We start from the raw sequence: 11,563 nt of genomic DNA on the forward strand, positions 1-11,563 counted from the left end.
AACACCTGTTAGAATTCCTGCTCTGTGATTGCAGTCATGGGATTGTTGTCTTTCACGTGACGTGTATGTTTTGACTCCACAGAGTGGGAAGTGACGGAGACAGGATGTTTGTGTTACTGTGTTCCGTGAAGTGGGACTATTGTCCTTTGTTTTCTCTCTCTTTGCTGTCTGATGCTAGTCCAACATTCTGACCACCGCTCTAATTTTGTTAAATTGTGGGGGCGGGGTAGGGAACCCTCCCAGGGATTTGGGGCTCTAGTTGCTCCCCAGGGATACTGGGTACAGACTCCAGTCTTGCTCCTCTAAAAAAGCATCTAAACATTTGAGGGCTTGTAGGAATGGTTTGCCAAGAATGGTCACATGACTGCTCCCCTACAGGAAAAAAGGTTGGCACAAAAAGCCAAAAGACACAAAGCTGTTTCCCAATTACCTTGTCCTTAAATTGGCAACATTCAAACATTTATTGAGGTTGCTTCTTTTCCTGAATATCATCCATATGAAGATTTTTTTTTAAAGGGTTCAACAACCTTGGAGCATAGGCACTACAGTGGTACCTCGGGTTAAGTACTTAATTCGTTCTGGAGGTCCGTTCTTAACCTGAAACTGTTCTTAACCTGAAGCACCACTTTAGCTAATGGGGCCTCCCGCTGCTGCCGTGCCGCTGGAGCACAGTTTCTGTTCTCATCCTGAAGCAAAGTTCTTAACCCGGGTCATCCTGAAGCAAAGTTCTTAACCTGGGTATTTCCAGGTTAGCGGAGTCTGTAACCTGAAGCGTATGTAACCTGAAGCGTATGTAACCCGAGGTACCACTGTATTAGGGTTGCCACATGAACATATGTGTGCACAGAACAATTTATTAAACTGCTTAACATGTACATATGAGCTCTCTTTAAGGCAGGGGGATGTTAACTCTTGCCCTACCAGACTCCTTCTCCAAGATCTTGTAGCTTAGCCAGCGTATATCATTCTCAATATGTATATTGTTCTCAATACTGAGAAAAACTCCCTGTGGTTATTAGACCATGATGGCGTCAGTGTGTGTGTGTGTGTGTGTGAGAGAGAGAGATTTCCAGCAGAACATAGCTCAATTCCCATAAGGCATAAGGTTGGGTGTGTTTCTCTCTGTGTGTTATGCCATGCTTCCCACAGCAGCCATTTTTCATTATGCCATACCCCCTAGCAGCCATTTAGTGCCATTTCATAGCCCCACCATGGTAGCTATTTTATGACTGGTGCCCCAGCACTCTCTCAAAGTTCAGGATGTTCCCGCCGGTCCAAAATGGTCGGAGATCCCCGATTTAGAAAGATGCTTTTTGGTTTTATAAGCTCTTTATAAAATTGACTATCTTGTCCAGCCCTCTTTTACCAGAAGGGAAATTCAACCAGTCTCTGTCAAAGAAGGTTAGAATCCCATGGAACCCACTTTCAATGTGGTACCAAGTCACTGCTATGCCATTGTCCTCCAATCTTTTCTTGTAGAGTAATCCATCATCCCTTAGGACGTCATATTCACAGGTCACAATGCAGGTCTCAGGAAGCAGGCGGACAATGGCATCGTCGACAAGAAGGGGCGAACACTCTGAAGAACTTAGGACCTTCACTTTGTTGTAGACTTCATCATCACAGGGAACTGTCGCCACGGGCTTGTAGCCTCTGGTTTTAAATTCGCTTGGGATGTTTTCTGCACTCAGCCATTTCTTGTACTTCAATCTCAGGTCCACCGGAACATGAGAGCCTTCCAAAATATCTTCGAGGAGTGAAGCTTCCCCATTCACGTGTTGCAATATGTAAAAAGCAGCCCGTTCCCTGAATAAAATGGGCACGGCGTGGTTTTGCTGGTATGAAGGCAAGTTGAAGTCTACAGCCTGGAGGCCCGGGTAAATGAGGATCTGTGCCCGCACTTTTGCAAGGCCTGGTCTATTCACTAAACTCTGGGAGATACAGGCAGCCATGCAGCCACCCGCGCTGTCGCCAGCAATGATGACACGGGTGTTGTCCACACCATAGTCTTCTGCCATCTCCAGAAAGTGGGTGGTGGCAGCAAGACAGTCGTTGAGCGGGGCTGGATACTTGTGCTCAGGAGCCAGGCGGTACCTAAGGCAAAATCAATCCACAGTAAATCATTTCCATCTGAGATTGTGTATGATGCTGCTGCTTTTGAATGATCAAATAATGGCCAGTCCCCATAGGGTGAAAGGCAGGAAGCCCACCAGCAGGTGGAGCCAGAGCCAATGACAGGCAACTAATTCTACTCTTTCCCTTTATCTCCTCTCTGCTGAGTTCTTCAGGAGCAATGCTGAGATTAAGGAGGAAGCAGACAAACCATACCTACTATCTATCTATCTATCTATCTATCTATCTATCTATCTATCATCTATCAATCTATATCTATCATCTATATCTATCTATCTATCTATCTATCTATCTATCTATCTATCTATCTATCTATCATCTATCTATCTATCTATCTATCTATCTATCTATCTATCATCTATCTATCATCTATCTATCTATCTATCTATCATCTATCTATCTATCTATCTATCTATCTAAAAAGGGACGCGGGTGGCCCTGTGGGTTAAACCACAGAGCCTAGGCCTTGCAGATCAGAAGGTTGGTGGTTCGAATCCCCGCGACGGGGTGAGCTCCCGTTGTTCGGTCCCAGCTCCTGCCCACCTAGCAGTTTGAAAGCACGCCAGTGCAAGTAGATAAATAGGTAACGCTCAGACGGGAAGGTAAACGGCATTTCCATGCGCTTCTCTGGTTCGCCAGAAGTGGCTTAGTCATGCTGGCCACGTGACCCGGAAGCTGTACGCTGGCTCCCTCGGCCAATAAAGCGAGATGAGTGCCGCAACCCCAGAGTCGGTCATGACTGGACCTAATGGTCAGGGGTCCCTTTACCTCTATCTATCTATTTATCTATATCTATCTATCTATCTATCTATCTATCTATCTATATCTATCTATCTATCTATCTATCATCTATAAAAATATATTCTACCCTACCTCCCAAAGAAGCTAAGGGCAGCCAGCACACAAATGAAAAAAGCAATTAAAACATTGTAAGAGCAGCTGCAATACAGATGCAGGCTCTCAAAAGGCTTGTTGCAGGAGGAATATCTTCACAGCACCTGTAATATTTAACAAGAGGAGGTAGATGCCACAATATCAATAACCTGCTCCCTACATTGTGTGGAATGGACCTCCTGATAAGATGGTACTGGATTGTAAATAATAAGGCAGCAGGGCTTGGAGGAATCAAGACCAAGGTTGGTGGTGCAGGGCCCCATTTCCCCCTATATGCCATTTAGGCACATGGCTTTACCCTCCATGGCAGTGGCATAGCATGGGAGGGAGCCACAGGGGCATTGACACAGATGCTATTAGGCAGTTGAATGCTCATGCATGCTCCGTCTGTTTCCGTCCTTCCCACTCCATTGTTCCACATGGCCCTGGGTGCTGGCAACCCACGCTACGCCACTGCTCCATGGTCAGGCAGACCTGGAAGGTGGTCCACAAAGGGAATGTTCCCCTTGGGCTGCAAAGGGCGTTCTTTCCCTGAGGTGAGCAATGCTGAGCTAGATAGACAAAAGTCTGGCATGGTATAAAGTAGCCTCTCATGTATGTACAGTGGGTTACCCGACTTGCTCAGTGGTCAGAGAGCCAGGGTAAGTTGCGGCTCACGGGGCAACCACACAATTAGGCTTCCTTCTCCAGCTGGCAAGTGAGCTGCTCTTAACATTTTGCCATGCTGTGGTTGAGTCCATCACAACCACGGGGGGCTGGGGGTGGGGCGGAAAACATTGACTTACTCCACAGACACAACCACGGATTCACTCTCTCGGGCCAAATAGCGGCAGATATTTTCATGGGTTTCTGAAACAAAAATATTCCCAGAGTTATCCATTTATTCATTAGTAAGATGTGATGATTTGATTATGTACCTCCCAGGTGCAACAGTTAATGAGAAGAACCTCATCACCACCAAAAATATATGCCAACAAAATTAACAGAGAACAAACTCCCTGGGGATGTTATTGCACTATATTCATTTGACAAAATAGGGAAAATAAATATGTTTCCCCCCATGATAAGGAAGAGAGGGAGGGGAGGAGGCACAGATCCCATCAGGGCCTGCCCCAGTCAGACTCCATCTCCTTTGGCCAACAGGGAGTGGATGAGAGAACAGTAAAACTGTAGACTTGCATTATTGTAAACCATAAAAATATATAAATCCCAAACCTACAGTTTCTTCTAGTTCCAAAATGCAGATCACTGCCCCGCCTCCCAAAAGATTTTTGTCCATTACTTTCCAGTGACTGAAGGAAGAACAGAGAGTTAAGGTGGGCTAAATTAGCAGGTTAATTACAAGCAGAACAAATAAATAAATATAACCCCACTGAAAAGTGGTCCAAGATGCAAAGCTCCAGCCTTATACTGGAAAGCCTTGACCACCCCCTTCTGATTTTTAAGTCTCTTCAAAAAGATTTCAAAGTTTTTCCTCTAGAGCCCATGAGGACTAGAAGGCCTCCAGATGTTGCTGGACCCAATCATCCCTCATCACCTTTGATAATAGAAGCTGGGACTGACGGGACTTAGAGTTCAGCAACATCAAGAGAGTTAAAGGTTTCCCACCCCATGCTCTAAAGCAGTGTTTCTCAAACTTGGGTCTGCAGCTGTTGTTGGACTACAACTCCCAGCATCCAACAATAGCTAGAGTCCCAAGTTTGAGAAACACTGGTCTAACCTATCTCACAAGGTTATTGGGAAGATATAATTGCAGGGAGAACTGTGCAGGTCAACTTGAGCTTGTTGGAGGGATGGCAGGGTAACAAAACAAAACAAAACAAAACAAAACAAAACAAAACAAACCAAACCAAACCAAAACACAAACCACAAACACAAACCACAAAAAACAAAACAGCAGCAGCAACAACGATGTACAGGAATCAACAACTACCGTATTTTTTGCTCTATAAGACTCACTTTTCCCCTCCTAAAAAGTCAGGGGAAATGTGTGTGCGTCTTATGGAGCGAATGCAGGCTGCGCAGCTATCCCAGAAGCCAGAATAGCAAGAGGGATCGCTGCTTTCACTGCGCAGCGATCCCTCTTGCTGTTCTGGCTTCGGAGATTCAGAATATTTTTTTTCTTGTTATCCTCCTCCAAAAGCTAGGTGCATCTTCTGGTCTGGTGCATCTTATAGAGCGAAAAATATGGTACTTTGAAACTTGTCAATAAATGATGGCTGCAGCATGTAGGATTGTTAAGGCACATCCTGACTCCAGAAAGCCCCCTTTGGCTTGAGATATTTTTGTGGATGCTTTGGTGTGGTTAGATGGCTGATGATTTTGAGGAGAAACCTTATTATGAACTGGGTCTTAATTCAGAGGAGATCCCTCTGCAAATGCTCTCTGTGTATGCGTTACCCCACTACATTCAGATGTTGACGCAGATTAAGTTTGGACATAACTCACGGATGCTTCCGAACACCCAGCCGCCTCCATGAAAGAACACGATCCCCCTCCTTCCACCAGCAGAGGGAGTCTTTGGTTGGTAAATCCGGACAGGCACATGCTTAAACTTTGCGTCTTTAATGAAGAGCGCGTATTCTTTCCCCAGTTTCCGGCTGTTTCGCACAATCCGCACAAACTGGATTTGTGTGCAGATATGTAGGTTTTCCAAGATCCTTCCCTATTGAGAGTGGGACAGGAAGAAGAAACAAAAGTCATTTAGGAATTAACTCGTGGGAAGTTCATCCAAACAACTATTTAGATGTTCAAAATCTAAGGATCATAGTGCTACCCAGCTTGGATGAAACAAGCTGGGGGAATTATTTCAGAATTATAACATTATGGGTTATGTGGTGGACATGCCAGATTTAGATATAAGCTAAAGAAGCTATAGCTGAGGGCCCCACACTTTTGGGGGGCCCCAAAAATATAAAGGGAAAAAACCCCTGTTTGTACATTTCCAAAATATAAGATAAAAAACAAATAAAATAAAACCTACATACAGCAACAATGTTTTGAGTTGTGTAGGCTCCTATGATGTAAGTAATGGGCCCTGCCTGCTAGCCTTCTCCCTAAAATATTCAACACACAAAAAAGTGACAATTTGTTGTTGGCAAAGGACAGCTGGACATATAAAGGGCCCCATTACCTTCAGTAGCTTAGGGCCTCATCAAACCTAAATTTGGCCCTGCGTGGTGGACATGAAGGGTGATGATATAAGAGAAGATTCCTTTTTTAATATGCTTTTTATTAGTTTTCTTAAATAACAAACACACACAAAAATAAACAAAATAAAATAACAAAAGGAAAAAACATACCTACATCCATAAATCCCTAAGTTCTTACAACCCCCACAAAAAAACCCTTACACCACCATATTCTTAATTCCCAATTATCCTTCCCAATAGACTTCCGCCTTCCTCAAAGCGAGTCTGTCTTATCTTTTTGTTAAACTGCTTCTTTGATCATTTCCCCATTTCTTTTATTATTTGAATGTTATACTTACAATATTTCTTGTAATGTGTGAAAACTTAATCAAAGCATGTCCAGCTTCTGACTTGAGGACACTGTTGTTGTTGTTTTTTAAAAAATATTCTTTATAAGTTTCCCGGTCTTTTTTAAATTTTTGGTTTGGCTGTCTCCTAATTGTCTCTGTCATTTTTGCCAGCTCAAGATATTTAAATAATTTATCCTGACATTAGGTTACGTTTAGGATAAGTACAATAACAACCTTGTAAATGCTTTTTTCTTTTCTTTTGTCTTATTTATCTATTTACATGGGTGTGTATTAACAATTGTTATTCTCTCTCTCTCTCTATATATATATATATAATATTTTTTTCTATTTTTCAATAAAGAATATTAAGAAGAAGAAAAACCTAGCCCAACTAGGAGAAGGAAATCTCTGCTGCCTTGGGATATATTTGGAAGAAGAACAGGCTAAGCAGTAAACCAGGGGCCAGCAAACTTTTTCAGCAGGGGGCTGGTCCACTGTCCCTCAGATCTTGTGGGGGGCCGGACTATATTTTTTTGGGGGAAATGAATGAGTTCCTATGCTCCACAAATAACCCAGAGATGCATTATAAATAAAAGGACACATTCTACTTATATAAAAACACACTGATTCCTGGACTGTCCACAGGCTGGATTTAGAAGCCATTTGTGCTAGGGCTGATATTGGGAGTTTTAGTTATGATGTGTATGGTATATAGACCTAATGAACTTGACCACTGGTTCCCAACCGGTACCCTACTCTATAACAAGCTTTATTCATAAACAGCAGTTTGTGCAATCTCCTAAGGAAGGTGACAACGCAACAAAATTCAAAACAGTAACAGCTAATTGCACATTTATCCAATATCAAATTAAAACTATTTAATTCAACAACACTGATGAACTCAATCGAGCTTTTGAAAGTCTGATACTCATTGGCACCTACACTACATCCCTCTTGCTTCTTAGCACACCCCCCCTGGTAATCCCACTGCCCCTTTGGGGAACTGCTGGGCTAGATGAACAAACTAGCTTTTTGGAAGGCATGCTTCAGCTGATTGCTTTGAAGAAAAAGCAGCTGTGGCAGTGAAGGCTGATCCACTGGCGGGAATGAGGCCCTGCTCCACCAGCCTCAGCGAGTCCCCGCCTGCCTGCCTGTCGTGCCTGTTTATCAACTTCCTCTACCACCACCCTAATCTCAGTGTTGTCCTTGTTGAACTCAGCAAAAGTTGAATTCATTGGCTCCATAGAACTGTACAATTGTAGAACTGTGGAGCTGGAAGGGATCTCCCCCCCATCCAGGGTCATAGAATCATAGAATCATAGAGTTGGAAGAGACCACAAGGGCCATCGAGTCCAACCCCCCGCCAAGCAGGAAACACCATCAGAGCACTCCTGACATATGGTTGTCAAGCCTCTGCTTAAAGACGTCCAAAGAAGGAGACTCCACCACACTCCTTGGCAGCAAATTCCACTGTCGAACAGCTCTTACTGTCAGGAAGTTCTTCCTAATGTTTAGGTGGAATCTTCTTTCTTGTAGTTTGGATCCATTGCTCCGTGTCCGCTTCTCTGGAGCAGCAGAAAACAACCTTTCTCCCTCCTCTATGTGACATCCTTTTATATATTTGAACATGGCTATCATATCACCTCTTAACCTCCTCTTCTCCAGGCTAAACATGCCCAGCTCCCTTAGCCGTTCCTCATAAGGCATCGTTTCCAGGCCTTTGACCATTTTGGTTGCCCTCCTCTGGACACGTTCCAGTTTGTCAGTGTCCTTCTTGAATTGTGGTGCCATCCAGTCCCACCCTGCAATGCAAAAAATTCAACAAAATCCCCTATAGGGGATCCAACCTCCAATGAAAGAGAGAGTCCACAATTCTCCAAGGGAGTCAGTTCCACTGTCAAACAGCTCTTATCATCAGAATGGTTTCATTATAATTTGAATCCACTGGTTTGGGTCCTACCAACCTGCTGGGATCTTGGTGGTCATCTAGTCCAACACACAGACACACACTCTTCCGCAATGCCGGCATCTCAACCCTCAGTCCCCCGTCCAATTTGAAACCATACTGGACCCTGCTTAACTTTGCAAATGTGCTAGCAGTTTTATTGCTGCGCCACTAGGAGGCCAGCTTGCTCCATCTTCCATGCCACAGCTCTTCAGATAATTTGAGGACAGCTCTCCTATCACCTCTCAGTCTCCTCTTTACTTTACCAGGCTAAACAACCCCAACTCCCTCAACTGTTCCTCATCGAGGGCTTGGTTTCCAGACTTGCTTGCCCTCCTCTGCACACATTCCAGTTTGTCAATATCCTTCTTAAATATCCTCTCAATAGCTCTGGTGCCACCTTTCTGATTTCCACCTTAACACTGGGTAGCAGCTACCACAGAGCTGCAGAATCCCTCTCCAAATCTGGCTCGGGGCCTACACTAATTGCCTGGAGGAAATCCGCCCGCCTATTAACTGTTATCTGCTCCTGAAAGGGCAATATGTAGTAAACAACACTTTCAAGGGCAAACAGCAGCCCAGGTGTGGGTGGGTATGCATCAGCAGGAAAGAGAGTGAGCGGGAAAAGATTGAACATGCCTCCTTCACCTCACTGCATACCATTCTCTGTGGCGGCACCTTGCCAATGGAGCTCCCTTCAGTCTGTGCTCATCTCAGATATGTTTTACGAGGTGACTTTAAACCATTTTATCAGGCCAGAGTTTTGGACTCCCATGAGATAGACCATTTCCTTGGAGTGCAATTTTAGTAATACTATTGCAGCAGTTCTGGCCATGCCGACTTTGAGAGTTTAACTTCCGTTTTACTTCAGCGCAGCTGTTTCATCTGTTAATGTTTAGGTTCCCTGGGCTCCAAAATGAAAGACGGGCACGATATAAAGGTCTTGTGTAATTGCATTTTTTTAAAAAAATATCTGTGTTGACCTTCTTTCTCACAAAGTTTCTTCTTTCTCATTCTTTCATTTACTCATTCGAAGTCTGCCTGTGAGCCTGCTACAAACATTACTGCTCCCACAGCAGGCAGTAATTGGCCTTTGGATGAAAATGTTCCAGAGGTTCTGTCAAACACCATTAATAATTTTTAAAACTTTCTCTCTCTCTCTCTCTCTCTCTCTCTCTCTCACACACACACACACACACACACACACACACATAGAGAGAGATAGCTGTCACATCCAGACTGTTTAAAGCCTGTTTAAAGCCCAAGAAATCCTGGGAAGAGTAGTTTGCTCCTGACAGAGCTACAAGTCCCAGCAAACTGCACTTCTCAGGATAAAGGTAAAGGGACCCCTGACCATTAGGTCCAGTCGTGGCCGACTCTGGGGTTGCGGCGCTCATCTTGCTTTATTGGTCGAGGGAGCCGGCGTACAGCTTCTGGGTCATGTGGCCAGCATGACTAAGCCGCTTCTGGCGAACCAGAGCAGCGCACAGAAACGCCGTTTACCTTCCCACCAGAGTGGTACCTATTCATCTACTTGCACTTTGAGGTGCTTTCCAACTGCTAGGTTGGCAGGAGCAGGGACCGAGCAACGGGAGCTCACCCCGTCGTGGGGATTCGAACCGCCGACCTTCTGATCGGCAAGTCCTACGCTCTGTGGTATAGCCCACAGCGCCACCCGCGTCCCTACTTCTCAGGATACTTTGGGGGAAAGTCACGTGCAGCGTGGATGTGACCAGAGTCTCACTCAAGTTACTGCAGAAAGTTCAGCGAAATGCTAGCGCCAAGCAGCTACTCTGAACCTGGAGGATTAATCCTGCCCAGTCGTTCAGCACCAGAGCCAAACTTTTCTGGGTTGCGTTTTTAAACACTGCCAAGCTCGTTCCTTTCCTTTTCCCTCCTCCTGCCCGATAATTCGTCTCTCGTTAGATCTCTCCCTCTCCGACAGGGGGGCGCCTACTTTACCATTCGCGATGTCGGATAGAAACAGGTTAAAATCAGGAGGAGAGCGCAATGGCGCGTGGCGAATGGGGAGGCGGTTAAGTTCGTGGGTTTCCCGCAAATTACAACCTCGCCTTTGGATGGGGCGCTGCGATCCACTCACCAGGACAGACGCCCCAATCAGCGTGGCGTGAATGATTCGCAACCTGGCCGGGTGCTCGACTCCAGGAGGGATCTCCGAGTTGGCGTAATCGAAATAAATGCTTCCCAGAACCAGCAGGAGGAACGCTGCCAAGAGGGAAGCCACCAGGAGCACCAGAAACGCGTGCAGGAAGCCCATGTCGCTGCGGCTCGGAAGAGCGCCTGCTTTCGCCCTTGGATTTTCCTCCTCACCGAACTTGGCTTGGGCTGTCGTTTATTTCCTGCTTTCTCCCGTGGCTGCGATACTCAGGTTGCAGGCAGCTGCAAGGAGCGTCCCTAATCCCCTCCCACGCGCGGGAGGGAACGAAAGGCGAGCCCGGGTTCCTTCAGAGCAGCAGAGAGACCGACCGAAGCCTCGCAGGATTCGATTGCCACCCCCAGAAATTCAAACGCCCCCTCCCCTTTCCCATGCAAGCCGAGCAGAGGCAAGTGTTGTTGCGCATGCAAAGAAAGAACCAGCGAAAGGTTTTCGCGTCCTCAAGGTTGCTGAACAGGTTAACAGACTATTGAGGCACCCGAACAAGAAGCGCTGCAGAAGGCACGGCGAAGTGAGCTGGCCGGGCCAAGTATTTCGTCTCTGTTGCACCTCATTGGGTGGAGAGAATGATTAAATCTAGGAGTCTCCACACAGCTCCAGCGGAGGTGGAAAACCTGTGGCTCTCCAAGTGCAATTGGACCACAACTCCCACCATCCCTGACGGTTGGCCATACTCGCTGGCGGAGCCGTACCTGCGGGGTGGGCCGGGGCGAGGGGGGCGGGGGAAGGGTTACCCAGATTTTTTGTCCCGGATGAAGGCTCCAGAGGGGCGCCATTGACGCTCCCAACCTGTGTTTGTGTGTGTGCAAGCGTGTAAATGCGCATGGGGTGGGGTGCCAAACTGGGTCTTTGACCCCTGCTAAATAAAGCCTAGCTTTGCCCCGCTTGCTGGGGCCGATGGGAGTTGGAGTCCAGGTTGCCCACTCCTGTCATA

The 11,563-nt window shown here is 46.0% G+C and overlaps 1 protein-coding gene across 1 annotated transcript; it reads right to left on the reverse strand.

Moving 5' to 3' along the window:
* Positions 1-416: 416 nt before the first annotated feature.
* Positions 417-11,268, reverse strand: LOC309536261 (arylacetamide deacetylase-like 3). Its single transcript, XM_082230297.1, has 4 exons — positions 10,555-11,268; positions 5,476-5,692; positions 3,813-3,876; positions 417-2,094 (listed from the first exon to the last, which is right to left on the reverse strand). Exons 1-4 carry the CDS (start codon positions 10,729-10,731, stop codon positions 1,320-1,322), a joined length of 1,233 nt encoding a protein of 410 aa, XP_082086423.1. The 5' UTR covers positions 10,732-11,268; the 3' UTR covers positions 417-1,319.
* Between the last annotated feature and the right edge of the window lie 295 nt (positions 11,269-11,563).

The sequence above is a fragment of the Podarcis vaucheri genome, assembly GCF_965113315.1.
Source record: "Podarcis vaucheri genome assembly, chromosome: 7".
NCBI lineage: Eukaryota > Metazoa > Chordata > Lepidosauria > Squamata > Lacertidae > Podarcis > Podarcis vaucheri.

Excerpts from the sequence above, each read along its gene's own strand:
- LOC309536261 (XM_082230297.1), bottom strand. The coding sequence starts at position 10,731 with ATGGGCTTCCTGCACGCGTTTCTGGTGCTCCTGGTGGCTTCCCTCTTG. Across the intron at positions 5,693-10,554 it reads TGATTGGGGCGTCTGTCCTG|GGAAGGATCTTGGAAAACCT; the intron begins GTGAGTGGATCG and ends CACTCTCAATAG. Across the intron at positions 3,877-5,475 it reads CTGGGTGTTCGGAAGCATCC|AAACCCATGAAAATATCTGC; the intron begins GTGAGTTATGTC and ends TTTTTGTTTCAG.